Source organism: Natrix helvetica (genome assembly GCF_964273705.1).
Source record: "Natrix helvetica genome assembly, chromosome: 2".
In the NCBI taxonomy this organism is placed as follows: domain Eukaryota; kingdom Metazoa; phylum Chordata; class Lepidosauria; order Squamata; family Natricidae; genus Natrix; species Natrix helvetica.
Genome location: NC_138552.1, coordinates 68039586 through 68055682, shown reverse-complemented (window position 1 = coordinate 68055682; position 16097 = coordinate 68039586). Strand labels below are relative to the sequence as shown.

Genomic DNA, 16097 nt, shown 5'->3' with positions numbered 1-16097 from the left:
CCAGATTGGACTATGGCTTTAGTGGAGATGAAGTATTTGTTAATGTGTTGATAGGATAGAGCTGAACATGAACAATGTAGGGAGGAGACAGTATTAAAGCTGATATTGAAGAATATTCACTGGATCTGGAAAATTATTTCCCAGATTCAGATCTGTCAAGCTTGAACAATTGATTTACAGTAGGCCTGTATTGCGTAGGCTTGTGAGCCTCTTCAACTATAACCAACAGAAATAACCACTCCATCATCATAACTAAAGGGTTTGTAAGGGTGGGTGAGTTAAGATTATGGTCACTCTTTACTCCTGGCTACTACCTGAATGCACTAACCCCATATCAACGATGCATTCATCAGTGCTCTGACACAGGCTCCAATCACATCACTGGAGGCTTTCCCTAACTAGAAGGATCAACAATCTAACCCCCAAGAGACAGAGGACGGTCATGAAGGATTCTGTCTACATCCTCTGAACCAACAGACCCAAACTCTTCCCAAATAAATACAATAGTCAATGGTCCTTACTCACCTCAGCTGGTCCTTCCTAGGCGGCATCCAATTTGAAAGTATCTATGTACTTTTATCCTGCAGTCACCACCAACTCTTCGTGGCAGACCAACAGATGTTTATATGGCCTGTCCTTCCCCCAAAATAAAATAAAGACTTCAAAAATGGCTGCCAATCATTACCATATTTTTCAGAATATAAGACGTACCTTTTTTCCTCAAAAAAGAGGATGAAAATCTGGGTGCGTCTTATACACCGAATACAGCGTTTTTTGCCTCCCAAAGCCCTGCCCCTTCACCAAAATGGCCGTGCATACCCTTATGGAGGCTTTCAGAGAGCTCCTGGGGCTGGGGAGGGCAGAAATGAGCAAAAGATGGGCCATTCCCCCCCCCCCGTCCCTAGCAGCACTCTATAAGCCTCCATAAGGCTATGCATGCAATTTTTTGACAAAAAACGGGCCAATTTTTGCTAAAAACAGGTCATTTTTTGCTCGTTTTTGCCCCCCCTCGCCCAAGGAGCACTCTGCAAGCCCCCCCCCCTCAGGTTATTCATGCCTTTTTCTTTTAAAAAATGGGCCCGTTTTTGCAAAAAATGGGCTGTTTTAGGGAGGCTTGTAGAGTGCAAAAACTTTTTTGGGGGGGAAAGCTCTTTATCTAATTGATGAGAATTACATTGATCAAGTGCTGCATCAGCAGAAACAAAGTCTTAGGTGTTGCAGATTGTCAGCGATTTCCTTCTCCAGTACATGGATAAATACACCTGGAAACATCTACCTACCTACCTACTCTCCCTCCCCGCTCCTACCTACCTACTGTATTTCTCTCTCTCCCTCTACCTACCTACCTACCTACCTACCTACCTATTCCCTCTCCCTAACAAATTTATTTCTCTATTTCTCTCTCTATCCCTCTACCTACCTACCTACCTACCCTCTCCCTACCTACCTACTGTATTTCTCTATATCTCTATTTCTTTCTCTCTCTATCCCTTTACCTACCTACCTACCTACCTACCTACCTATCTATCTACTGTATTTCTTTTTCTCTCCCTCTCTCTCCCTCTATCTACCTACCTACCTTTTTTTAAAAAATTGCCTCTTCAAAACCTTGGTGCATCTTATACTCTGAAAAATACAGTAATCAGAGAACATGAAGGTGGAGGAATAGTTTACCACTCTTAGACCAGAACTTGAGCTCTAGCTGCTCTGTCAATCCCGCTCTTTTACCTTCCACAGCTCTGGAGCAGAGACTAACCGATGGACCATGGAGCACATATGATCTCCTGTAGCAAAGTCATACTTAATGGTATGGTGGCAGAAACCACAGACCAGGAAGCTGAATGTTTCTCCTCCCAGTCAATCTCTCAGCCCAACCTTACAAATTTGTTATGGTGGTGTGATATATACATACATATTGCTTGAATTTCTGAAGAAAGGGTGGGATACCAAGACATTACATACCTAACAAACAAACCTAACATTGTTGTTCCATGGTGTGAGATAGGGAATTGTGGCACATTTGTTAAGAGTTTGCTTGGGCATGTGAACCAGGGTTTGCATCTGGTTAACCTAGTTTTCTCCAGAGAGAGGTTCTGGCATTGCAGATAAAGCAATTCTTACATCAAACATAGAATAGTACTACCAGTCACTTAACAGCTGTTCAAAGTTACAACAGACCACCACCCACCCCACAAAAAAAGCTATATGAGTGTTTCAAATTTATAGCAGCTGAAGTACCCTTGCAGTCAGGGGTAGATTGAAAAATATTAGCAACAGAGTCTCTGCTTGGTTGCTGGGTGGGCGTGGCTATGGTGGGTGTGGCCTACTCAGCCTCCTGCATTACGGCAAGGGGGGGATTTTCACCCTCCCCAGGTTCTGGAGGCTTTCCAGGCCCATTTCCAGATTTCTGGAACTTCCAGGCGGACTGTTTTTCGCCCTCCCAGAGCCTCCGTACGGGCCGTGCACTTACCTGGCATGATGAACAGGCCGCGTGGAGACTCCTGGGAAGGGAGGGGGACAGCCAATCCTTGCAACTACCGGTTCGGTGAACCAGATGTAAAATTAACATCTGGTTCGCCAAACCGGTCTGAACCCCCATCCCTGCTTGCAGTCATTTGCTGTTCTGACTGACTACAGGGATGTTCCAATTCTCTCCTCCTCCCATCCCTCCGCAGTGGGACCCTGCAGTGTTCAGGCCTGCTGCCCATGCCTCCTGGAAACAGCCGCCATTTTCAGCACTCCAATTCCTTGCATAAATGGTGGCTGTTTTCAGAGCTTTTCTGCCCTGATCAGCTAGCTGACTGGTTTGCAGTCCCCTGACTAGTTCTTGCTAGACTTTGGGGAAGTCAACTGCCTGCCTACAAAGGCATCAGCTTCAAGATGAGCTTCTCAAAACTTTTTCCTTGCTAAACCTCTTCCCTCCCCCGTCAAAAAAACATATTTCACAATACAGGTAGTCCTCAACTCACAACAATTCATTTAGTGACCATTCAAAGTTACAACAGCATTGGGAAAAAAGGTCCTTTTTTCAGAATCCATGTTTGTCTCACCCACCTAAGACTGAATTCTTGAAATTACCTGTAGCCTGGTACATCTTCCAGAAGTTATTATATGGTTGCCTTAATGTCATTTTTTTAAAGCTGCCATTTTTTAAAAAAAAAGGCTTAAGCATTTCCAATAAATACGGATTTCCTGTGGTTTATATAATTTTATTTCTAAGAAAATATGATGCAGAATATACAGAATTTACCAAAGTAACAAGTATATTTTCCTGTGAAAATAAATAAATATATGTATATAATGTAACAACTAAATAAATATAAAGATTTACTTTGGAAGTTAAAGAGTACAAGGTAAATGTTCAACAATTCTTTTCAGAAGTTGGCCAAACTCAACTCATTCAAGACTTTCATACTGTGATTTTTCTCAATGCAGAAATTGTATTAGTTCCTGTGACTCTAGAAGCCTGGTTACATTTTAGTCTGTTTCGAAAAATCTCTGTGGCTAGATCGTGTGCAATGAATGGAGCTCTCCCCGAAAAGACAAAGTCTCTAATGTCTCTTGGCATTGGAGCCCCATGCCTGCAAAATATTGCTGATTTAGAATTTGTCTTTCAAGAGAAACTCGTTATAGAAAGTGTAACTCTGCTGATTTAAACTATACGGTCTTGGTAGACTAATAAAACCAATACTTCTTTTGTTTCAAGTGCTAAGTGCCTTGTTACTGTGTTTAAAAAAAATCTAGGTTTGTACATGCATGTCATTCAGCAAGGCAATTAACACATTCTCAATAATTGGTTTATCGTTCATATAAACTAACTAAAAAAAAAACCTTATGCTGACTTATTTGCATCCCAAGCAAGGATTTCTTAATTTAATTACAGGTACTTTGAAAAAAAATCTTTAAAATTTCAAAATTATTAAGAGAAGAAAACTGGCACCTATAAAAGAGGCTTCAATCATTATATGAGAAGCACAAATATAAAAGAATAAAGAATCTGCAAAACATTTGTGACTAACTTGCACAGTTGCGCTTTGGGGTTGGCATAGTATCAAAAACTTTCATTTCTGAACTCCTCTTAATTCTATAGGTTTTCTTCTACTGTTACCTCAAAACATTCTCACTATTAAAAAGACTGTAGTGTTGTAAGCTTCCCTGATCAATATCTGATGACAAAGCAACCATTTTATGGGACACAACCTTCATGTACAGTTTAACATTCTATGAGATAGATTTGAACATAGATACTTCCAGATGTTCCCATTCTAGAACTTCCCCAGTTCCTACAGAACAGTAAAGCTACATAGGGTTAAAAGGAGTTATAGGATAGTCTGGTGGGGATCTGCTTTGGAAAAAAATGCTCCAATCTCAACTACTTGTATTTCAGCTTTCAAATAACCAAACTTCCATTTGTATTTCAGCTTTCAAATAACCAAACTTCCACTGGCTTCAAACTTAATGGAACTCTAGTTAAAGAAACAGAGGATGAAAATCATGGCTTGTGAGCCTGGCTTGTATTCTAACAATAAAACCATCAACCTTGAATGTCCTTCAAGATCAAATATTGTTTCATACAGTGTTAGGAATAAGGATAATAAACATGAGCCCAAGACTAACACATATTATACCTACAAACAACCCAGTACTCTTAGGATCAAACTATTAAACATTTTCCCCCAATTTATTTATTTAAATGATGTGAGGTTGGTCAGTAAGACAATTTGGAGCTTTCAGACTAGTTGTAAAAAAAATGCATGGAGAATCCAGCTGTAAAAAAAAATCTGACACTAGATCAGAGTAGAGAGAAATGGGTTTCTCTTCTCACAGCCTTGTGAGAAAATAATAATTTTCAAGACCTGTAGAATTTAAATTCATTTCCTAATTTGGACAGAAATTGACAAATGTGATCAGCTAACTTATTATTTCAACTATGAAAACTTCCTTAAAAATGAGAAAGCTTAACACAGTGAAGCAAAATAAAACCTATGCATTTAGAAAAACAGATTAGTTGTATATATCAAGAAGAAAAATGTGAATCTAGTAAAACTTTAAAAACATATAAAACCGCCTTAGTCCAGCCAACAGAATGACAAACTTTTGCATTTCCTGATCTTCATCAGATTCACAGGAAAGTTGGGATTTTGTATAGCATCAAGGCTTATTATTACAATAACATATTAAAGTGCACACGTTGCATGTTATGAATTTCATGTAGTCCATGTAGTCCAATTTTTTCTGTTTCCAAGCATGGAGGCAACTTCTTGCGAAAGGAGTTCAGACAGGCTTTCGATTGGTTCCTTTGTTGCAAAGCAACACCTTGGGCCAGGGGTGTCCAACTGTGGAAACTTTAAAGCTGAGGACTTCAATTTACAGAATTCCCCAGCTAACCATGCTGGATGGTGAATTCTGGGAATTGAAGTACACGAGTCTTAAAATTGCCACGATTAGACACCTCTGCCTTGGGGGAAGGCCAAAATGCCTATTCATTTTACAAAGGCCAATATCTCTCCTGGGGTTGGAGATTTGGGGATCCTTTCTGGTTTTGATTATTATTTATGCAGAGAACTTGCTTTCCGGTATTTTCTTCAGTGAGGCCTTGTTGCTTTCTTGTTGAATTCAAACCCAGAGCAAGAATGAGGCTTTTGATCAAGTTTCACAAATTTTGAGTCCTTCTTCTTGACATCAAAGTACAAAAAACGGTAGCAAACAGTTTCAGAGAGCAGCTTACTATTCTGGGGAGAAGGGAAGGTAATGACTACAATCTCAGGTCTCACTTCCGCTTATCGCCAAGGCATAATCACAATACAGTTTGCAGTCTTTCCAGCCTTCTGTTCCTTTTAATCCAAGAAGAGGAGGAATGAATCATTAAATTGCAACACGCGGACAAGAAAAATGTGATCATTACAAATCCACTATGCACTGTGTATGCAGGTCCTGGTTAGAACCCTTAGTTACGAAGTATCTTGTGGTTCCAAATTCTGAGAATCCATGAAGAAATATCATTTGCATCTTTAGTCTACATAAAATTAAAACATCAGGGCAAAAATGTGTCGCTCAGCTTTCTTTCTGCTTTGCTAGGTTGTCTGAAATGGTATAGCCCTGCAACAATATTTACAAGTAGAATATTCTCTAGGTTATCTATTAAATCCACTAAATTTTATCAGTCATTCTCCGCGTAGCATTCTTCAGAATTGCAGGGACTTCAATTTCTTATATTTCAAAAGAGCATCCATTGTTATAGTGCCCAAATTCCAGGCCGGCACTTGACAGATGAGGAAGCCATCTGTGTTTTATACATTCTACTCAGCGATCCTATGTAATACCAAGAACAGCGTTTGGAATTCAGAGTAAGGGGTACATTTTTTTCTAGATAGTTCTAGATAGTTGTATTTTTCTCCCAATTCAGGTTCAATTCCCAAGTCATCACTACTTTTTCTAGGCTCTCGAAAGCTGCACGGCATGGAACAGTTGATTGCTTCAGAAAAGCTTCAAAAACAAGCACTGTACAAGTTTTTAAGATTAGTGATGAAGAATCACAAATATCTTCACAATGCAAGGCAGAGAATGGACTGGATACTCCCTTTTTTTTAAAAAAAGCTATTTATTTATATACACAGTTAAGACTTTGGGAGGAGTCCAGTTTCATCCAAACAGATTGGGTTATGAAGGCACAGCTGATTTGAGATGGAATTATCTTAATGCATAAATGAAGAAGTGAATGATTCCACTGACGAACTAAGAATTTTATTCTTTTTGGCTTGGTTCAGTCAATAAGCAGCATTTCTCAATTCTGCTTAGAGATTCTTATGGGCGTCATAGCTGAAAAGCTAGTTCTATCTTTCCTTCTGTTGATCATCAGAACAACCTATGTTTTTCATTTTTTCCCCTCTTCCATTGCCACAGAAGTCTGTTTCTTTGAGGCCAAGGAGTTGTTTCTCATACCCTGCAGCAGTTTTTGGTGAGTGAAGACTTTTTTAGTGTTGTCCCAGCCAGCTTAGTCACTGTTTTATCATCATCTTTGCTATCGCTTCTTTTTCGCACTTCACTGAAAAACAAGAGTTTGTTTGATCAGTCAAAGCATTTTCAAAGGGAAATTATCCTGCTTTATTGTGAGCATTTGCTGAATAAGAGTAAAGAATAAAGGTTCATGAATATTGCATATTGATACAGTTTGCTTTCACTGTGTACACCGAACATGAATAAATATCATGTGAATTAATGCTATTTACAGTGCTTAGTTTAATGGCAAACATAGGAGAAGACGCATTGTCAAGAAGATGTGTTTACATAATGAACTCCAGTCTTGGGGTATTATGACACATTCCATTTTAGCATACTTTTACTCCTTTGGACACAATCCACACAGCAAATCCAAATTATCATCTACAGTGTGTTCTAAAATAAATGGGAACTGTGGAAGGAAGATTGCCTATGGATTGTGATTTGAATAATAAATTAGTACTAGCAACAATAAGGCTTCAGGCATGCTTTCTTTTTTAAAGACACATGCCGAGAACATTGCCTCTATCTTCTATATATATAAAATGGTGGTGGGGTCAGTGGCTGGGTGTACTGTCATAAATGAGTCAGTTGCCAAGCGTCTGAATTTGATCATGTGACCTCAGTGAACCGCTGTATCTCGAGGACTACCTGTATTTCATTTCTGAAATAATTGTCTTTGTCCTAAAATTAAATTTTAAAAGCCTATTGTGTACTATTTGGGAGATTCTATAGTTGTATTGTACTTGCTCCCTTGCAATCTCTACTCTAACTCGACTGCCATTTAATAAAGTGCCTAAAGAATCCAGGAAATGATTATTATCACACAGCAACAATTAATTTTAAACTGGTGTTTCAGGTGGTTACACCTCTGCTGTACAGATGAAGCTCGAAAAATTAGAATATTGTGCAAAAGTTCATTTATTTCAATAATGCAACTTAAAAGGTAAAACTAATATATATGAGATAGACTCATTTCATGCAAAGCAAGATAGTTCAAGCCGTGATTTGTCATAATTGTGATGATTATGGCTTACAGCTCATGAAAACCCCAAATCCACAATCTCAGAAAATTAGAATATTACATGCAATCAATAAAACAAGGTTTGTACATAGAACAATATTGGATACCTGAAAAGTATAAGCATGCATATGTACTCTGTACTTGGTTTGGGCCCCTTTTGCAGCAATTACTGCCTCAATGCGGCGTGGCATGGAAGCTATCAGCCTGCGGCATTGCTGAGGTGTTATGGAAGACCAGGATGCTTCAATAGCGGCCTTCAGCTCTTCTGCATTGTTCATGTCTCTCATCTTTCTCTTGGCAATGCCCCATAGATTCTCTATGGGGTTCAAGTGAGGCGAGTTTGCTGGCCAATCAAGCACAGTAATCCCATGGTCATGGAACCAGGTTTTGGTGCCTTTGGCAGTATAGGCAGGTGCCAAGTTTTGGTGCCTTTGGCAGTGTGGGCAGGTGCCAAGTCTTGCTGGAAAATGAAGTCAGCATCCCCATACAGCTCGTCTGCGGAAGGAAGCATGAAGTGCTCCAAAATCTCCTGGTAGATGGCTGCATTGACCCTGGACTTAATGAAGCACAGTGGATAAATATCAGATGACATGGCTCCCCAAATCAACAGAGACTGTGGAAACTTCACACTGGACTTCAAGCATCTTGCAGTGTGTCCCTCTCCATTCTTCCTCCATACTTTGAGTCCTTGGTTTCCAAATGAGATACAAAAGTTGCTCTCATCAGAAAAGAGGACTTTGGACCACTGAGCAACAGACCAGGTCTGTTTTTCTTTAGCCCAGGTAAGACGCTTCTGACATTGTTCAGGAGTGGCTTGACAAGAGGAATATGACATTTGAAGCCCATGTCCAGGATCCGGCTGTGTGGGGTGGCTTTTGATGCACTGACTCCAGCCTCAGTCCACTCCTTGTGAAAGTCCCCAACATTTTTGAATGGCCTTTTGCTGACAATCCTCTCCAGGCTGTGGTCATCCGTGCTGCTTGTGCACCTTTTTCTTCCACACTTTTCCCTTCCACATAGTTTACTATTTATGTGCTTTGATACAGCACTTTGGGAACATCCAACTTCTTTTGCAATTACCTTTTGAGGCTTTCCCTCCTTATGGAGGGTGTCAATGATAGTTTTCTGCACAACTGTCAGGTCAGCAGTCTTTCCCATGATTGTGATTCCTACTGAACCAGACTGGGAGATTATTTAAAGGCTCAGCAACCCTTTGCAGGTGTTATGGCTTAATTAGCTGATTAGAGTGGGACACTTTGAGCCTAGAATATTGCACCTTTTCACAATATTCTAATTTTCTGAGATTGTGGAATTGGGGTTTTCATGAGCTGTAAGCCATAATCATCACAATTATGACAAATCGCAGCTTGAACTATCTTGCTTTGCATGTAATGAGTCTCCTCTAATGAGTCTATCTCATATATTAGTTTCACCTTTTAAGTTGCATTAATGAAATAAATGAACTTTTGCACGATATTCTAATTTTTCGAGTTTCACCTGTATCTGTTGCCAATGATAGTTAAGAGATTTCTCTGTATTCTAAATGAATAAGCAGAAGGGCCTCTTTCTACAATCCAATGTATTTGTATGGTATCAGCAAGAACAACTGAACACAAAGCTACAACCAAATGCTACTCTTAATCTTGCTACAAAAATAAAACAGATGATTTTAGACATTCCAGGATCTTCATTTCATGAGCCATGTCATTATAATAACCCAGATAAGCCAGGAATTCATGTAGGTTTAGCCATGGAAAAACATTTAAAAGATAGATATTTGCTGACCATCTATAAGTCCATTATCAAATGCACCCATACTAGTTTAATAATGAAGCACTCTTGTCAAAGTCACAATGAAATATATCAACAGTTTTGATTATACAATAAGACTGGAGAACCCATTATAGAATTCAGAAGTAGACTATCAAAATTGGGCATTTTTGGAGCAGCCCAAACTAAGACTTCAATCCCAGAATTCTCATTTAATTGGCCATAAATAATGGTCCCAGATAAAAGCTACAATAATGGAAACAGCTTGTTATATGGATCATCATCATAACCCTGCAGATCCTTCTGTGTAGCAGACAGGAACACAAAAAAATGGAGGGAGGAATTTGTTAAAATAATGGGGACATTATTTCATACCATGGTTGCTGTGAGAAGGTATCTATTCTCCGCAGTATCTACCTGTAGATGTTAAATGTGTAATCCTATCCTTATTTTTTTAAACTGTTTTTATATTTTATAGTTTATGAAGATTCTGCTAACAAGCCAATTTTACATTGCAATCTATATGAAAACATATACACTACTCTTCGTATGCAATGAGCAAATATATTCAATGCACATATATTTTGGGGAAGTGTAACATGGCAATACATGGGGTTGCGTATAATATGCATACTTATCGGCCTAAAATATTTAATGGACCCTGCAAAATCTGAAATAATTGAGATTTGCCAGTAGTCATTGGAGTGGATGCTTTGCCTGGTCTAAATGCTAACAACTCTTATACTTAGCCCCAGGAAATAATGTTCTTAAGCTGCAGCTTTCCTCATACCTAATTGGATTCACTAACAGCAGTGATCCACTAAACCACTTTTACTTCATAAAGTTAATTGTGCAAGGGAAGAGCTTCTGGTAGTCTTATCTGATCCTTCAGAATTAAACCTGAATGAAGAGAGCAAAGGCCTTTCTTCTGAATGAGGAAATGGAACAAGATACTTAGTACCAGTGAGAAGGTCATTGATGCTGTGAAATTCACCAAGAACAGCCTTTCATGGCCCCTGGAAAGCTGGAACTGGTCTTAAAACTAAGGACAAAAACCCAACATGCCAAGCTATTCATTCCACCTATTCCAGTTTGCACAGAGCACTAAATGCACATTTTAAAAACTGAGTGGCATTGAACAAACATGACTTTTTAAAAAGTGTGGATATATGGCCTCTGAACATACCGAGCAAGATGAAGCACTGCCTCAACAATATTAGAGCCATCTTTAGCACTTGTTTCGCAGAATAGTGCACTGTAAGCCTAGAAGGTTAAAAAAAAATCAGAAAATATATTAATTACCTTTATGGAAATTCAATTCAAAAAATGATTAAAACACAAAATTGAAAATAAAATAACTAATTGCTTTTGTTCAATAGGATACCTTCCAAATGTTCTCGACATCAACTTCTATCATTTCCAGCTATTATGCAGGCTGAAAATTGTAGAAGTCGATGTCCAAAATTTCTAGAAGTGCCAAAGGATTGAAATATTGTATGAAATAGCTGTTAGTTTTCAAATGTTTGCTAACACTCACTAAACTACAATATCAATATCATTTTTTCAAAAATCAAGTTCTTGTACATTGCCTGAACCACAAGGATTCAACTTCTAACAGTTCAAGCTTCCATTTCAATGTGATTCTATTTTCAATATTATCTTTTTTTATTTTTGCAAGCTATTGCATTTATCATTCTTACCATGGCCAATTTTTCTCCATAGCTGAGAGGTACGCATGTCAGTCCTTCTTCAGAAGCTTTTTGACGAAGATCTGATTTGTTTCCCACCATCATGATTGGGATATTTTCATGTGTGGCATCCTAAAATGAGTAGAACTTTAATGCTGGGGCTTCTGATGTAAAATCCAAAATACAGATTTTAACAGTCTAATGCAGTGATGGCTAACCTTTTTGTCCTTGCGTGCCGAAAGTGTGCACACACGACAGAGCATGCCCGCGTGCCCACACCCATAATCCAATGCGCATGCAAACACCCTCCCCACTCCCCCCTGCGCTTGTGTACACGAACACCATCCCTGCATCCCGTTTTGAGCTAGCGGGGCTCCCTGAAGCTTCCTGGGACCAAAAATGGGGCGTAGGGGGGTACTGCCCCCACATGCTTCCCCCACCCCCATCGCATGTGCACGCAACCCCCCTCCTGCGCATGCATATGCGCCTCCCGCATTCACGGCAGAGACCTAAAAATCAGATGGCCGGTGGAGGCAGTCGTGCATGCGCGGTGGAGCTGAGCTGAGTGACAGCTCACATACCCACAGAGAGGGCTCGCGTGCCACCTGTGGTACACATCACGGGCCTAATGCAGCAAAACATTTTTATTATTATTATTATTAGAGTTTCACCTCGCTTTCAATTAGCTTAAGTAAAAAAAACTGTTGGGTTACTATATCTTTTATATTAATATATATTTATTAGTTAAATGTATATGTTGCCCATCTCACAAGGGGAGACTCTAGGCTGTAAACAACAAAAGAATATAAAATAATAAGCGTGTAAAAGCCATCCTATTAAAAGGTTTTTTTTAAGCATAAGAATACACAAGACACCCCCAGTCCTGATGACATAGCCAGGTCTTGAGGGACTTCCAGAAAACATATAGGGATGGAGTTGACCTCATACTTGGTACAGGTAGTTCTCGACTTACAACCACAATGGAGTCCACAATTTCTGTTGCTAAATGAAACATTTGTTAAGTGAATTATGCTCCATTTTATGATCTTTCTTGCCACAGTTGCTAAATGAATCCCTCCAGTTATTAAGTTAGTGACACCCCATTGACTTTGGTGGTCAGAAGGTTGCAAAAAGGTGACCATATGACCTTGGGACACTGCAGCCATCCTAAATACACTATATTGCTAAAAGTATTCACTCGCCCATCCACATAATCAGAAGCAGTTGTGAGCGAATACTTTTGGCAATATAGTGTATGAATCAGTTGCCAAGTTCAATCCAAATTTTGATCACATGACCATGGGGATGCTGCAACGGTTGTAACTGTCAAAAAACAGTCCTAAGTCACGTATTTCAGTTCAGTTATAACTTCGAACGATCATTAAATGAACTGCTGTAAGTCAAGGACTACCTGTACGGCAATACACTGAATCTGAATCATCTCAACCATTAATAACATTTCTAACACGGGTTTCCTTAAAAAGTCTTGTAAGATCCAAACATCCTTACCGCGATCATATCCACCCATTCTCGTACATTAAGAAAGCTTTTCTCACAGGTAACATCATACAGTAGAAGCACTCCATCTGCTCTTCTGAAGTAAGATTTAGCAATACTTCGGAACCTTTTAAAAACAAGTTAAAAATTTGCTGTAGTTCTTCTATCCCGCTTTTCCCCCCTTAGTCTGTAGAGCAGGTTAAGTTCAGTAGATTAAAATCAAACATCTGATCCATAAGGACGGCAGGGAAGAAATTAAGATAGTAAAGTGTTCTGACCCCCCCTTCCTCCGTTGCCCACACAGTACACACACTCCGGAACAGTACAAGGGAACAAGGTTTATTACACCAACAGACAAGAGGCTTTGTGGCAGCAAGCCACCAAGACAGAACTCACAAAGACAGAACACACAAAAGCAGCAATCCAGCTTGCCAGGATCCCAGACTAGAGTTGCTGTCCAAAGTCCTTTGTTGATTGCTACGCAGAGCCTGTCCAGAGTCAACCCTTTTATAACCTAAAAAGGGCGTCTCCCAACAGCACCTGAGAGCTCTTTACTGCCTATAATTACGCCCACGCTCCTTGCGTTTGTGGGCGCGCCGGAAACGAGCATCCCGAAACGCCCTACTAAGTCCTGAGTCACTATCCTCTCCGCTGCTCCAAGGCAGGGCAACGGGAGTCCTCCTCCTCTCGCTCTCACCGCTGCTCCATGCCTCTGGCGCCACCTGGTGGCCAACCAGACTCTCGGATTCCTGCTCAGCCTCCGAATCCTGTCCAGGATCGCACATCTCTTCTGTAGCTGACTCGTATGGAGTATCACTCTCGGAGTCTGGTGACAGCGGCACCGGCTGGGCCACAACAGTAAAGGCTGCATTATATACCCTTTAAGTTGGTACTAGTAATATAGTGGCAATTTAGGATTAGTTTGAACTTTAAAGAACCAGTGCCTTAAGAGACCAATGGGCCACTACTTTCCAAGATCAGGTATAAATACCAGATGTCCTGGAATTGTTCCAGAGTAAAATGCCTTATCATTGTTAGGGCATTTGCTATGGCATTCTAAAGCCATTTTCCTTAACTCTCCAAAATGTACTAGGTTTCCTGACATTGTTATGGAGATTCTAACATCACTAACTTACAGGACAGCACCCAAACATAATTTCCTAATACAGATCTTTGATTTCAAATAAAATCAGATAAATTTAACTAACCTCTCTTGACCAGCAGTATCCCAAAGCTGTAGCACTGTAGGTTCTCCATCAACAATGAGTCTCTTCATTTGAAAGTCAACCCCTTAAAATAAATAATATCATTTAATGCACTGCATAGCCATCCTTTAATTCAATGAAGGTTAAGAATCCGGAATTTATCTATAGGATTAAACCTAAAAATATAACTAGAGTTAAATAAGTGAGATTACTGAGAATTCTGGGGCAAGAACGGGAGCTCACTCCATCACACAGTGCTTAGATCTTGAACTGACAACCTTCCGGTTGACAAGCCAAGCGTCTAGGATGATAAAAAGATATAAGAAAATAGAAAACTGTGCTGTACCATCTAGGTATTTGTCCACTTCCAAATATGAGAAATAACTTCCCCCTCACAGAATCAGGTCTTTGACTCTGCTTCCAACAGATGACATTTCCCCATCAGCTTCTGAGGTTTGGAGCTCAATAAAGTTACTGTCCTGACAATGGTGGCACTAAAAGGACAACTGCAAATGAGAATGTCCCTTTGGCAGCATCTTTTAGGAGATCTTTGAGCTGAAGATCTCAACGTTTCATTTTCATGTGCATGTAGGTTTTTGAAGAAGGCTAAACCTAGGCTGCTAGTTATTGTAGCTTGAAGTGGGTGGGGGTGGGGGGGGACGAAATAAATTGTCTGGCAATAAGCATGCCAGTAGAGGGGGCATACTGCGGACCTGACATTCGAGGGATTTCCATTGGCAGTTGCTTGTCCTGTTATTTTGGATTCTTTTCTGTTGATCTTTAGATTTATAACTCTATAACAGCCCACCTCAATATTGTCTACATTCTACAGGACAATTAGTCTAATCTGCTGCTCAGTGCAGGAATCCAGTAAATCAATCCCAACAAGTGAATATTTAACCTGCACTGAAAACTCCAACAAATTGAAATCCACCACTGTTCCAGCTGATTGTTACACTGGGGTGTTTAACTGTTCTCTTAGGAAATTCTCAGATTTTGTATCCAAGGGTCAAAATCTCCATCTCTCTGCCACTTTACTGACTGTCCTCGTTTCCCTTTTAACCTCAACAGATGTTTTGAGAAAGGTCAGGACAAAGTCACATAAGATGTCTTATGGATCCTAGTCAAATGTAGAGGTGATTGAAAGTCAATGTTACAATCAAAACATGGTATCTATATTTTGAGAGGAAAAAATATCTTCAAAGCTTATCTATTAGCTCAATCGGTTATGGGTGCCCTAGAAAAGGAAAATATAAAAAACATACCCAGAGTTGCACTGGTATTCCCTCGAAATTCATTTTTGCAAAGCCTCATAAGAAAGCTAGATTTTCCAACAGCTGCATCCCCGGCAAGAACTATCTTGTAGGCCTTGTCTGAGCTTGGGTATCTGGAATTGCTGTGTATAGAATCAACCTAACATAGCAAAACATGTACCATATTGACAACATTAAAATAATACTAAGCTTTGATTCAACAATCTTATTTTTAAAACACATGTCAGACTGTCAGCGCTAAGCCTGGAACACTGGAGCAATAAATAGCATGTGTATCTATCCTGTTTCCCGGAAAATAAGACCTGCACAGATAATAAACCCAATCGGGCTTTTGAACACATGCACTAAAATAAGCCCTCCCTGAAAATATTGCAACACAGCAGCAGCCAGGAGGTGACCACGCTTGCTGCCTCCTGCACCTCAAAAATAATAAGACCTCCCCAAAAATAAGGCCAAGTTTTCGGGGGTTCAAAAGAAAATAAGATCCTGTTTTATTTTTGGGGAAACACAGTATATGTACACATACTTAGTTGGTTATGGTGATAATTCTAGATATGACAATCATCTTCATCACTGAAGATTAGCATAATGAAAATATTTCATCAGACATCATTGGGATTGGAGTGAAAATGAGAACACA

General features: G+C 39.7%; 1 protein-coding gene across 1 annotated transcript in view; it reads right to left on the bottom strand.

The window, feature by feature from the left end:
- Positions 1-3201: 3201 nt before the first annotated feature.
- Positions 3202-16097, bottom strand: part of RASEF (RAS and EF-hand domain containing) — a 46933-nt gene continuing 34037 nt past the window's right edge. The window contains exons 12-17 of the mRNA XM_081944864.1: positions 15449-15596; positions 14187-14268; positions 12991-13105; positions 11494-11613; positions 10980-11056; positions 3202-7045 (exon numbers count right to left, since the gene is read on the bottom strand). Coding sequence (XP_081800990.1) covers positions 6937-7045; positions 10980-11056; positions 11494-11613; positions 12991-13105; positions 14187-14268; positions 15449-15596 — 651 coding nt within the window. The 3' untranslated portion in view covers positions 3202-6936. The remainder of the gene's footprint in view (positions 7046-10979; positions 11057-11493; positions 11614-12990; positions 13106-14186; positions 14269-15448; positions 15597-16097) is intronic.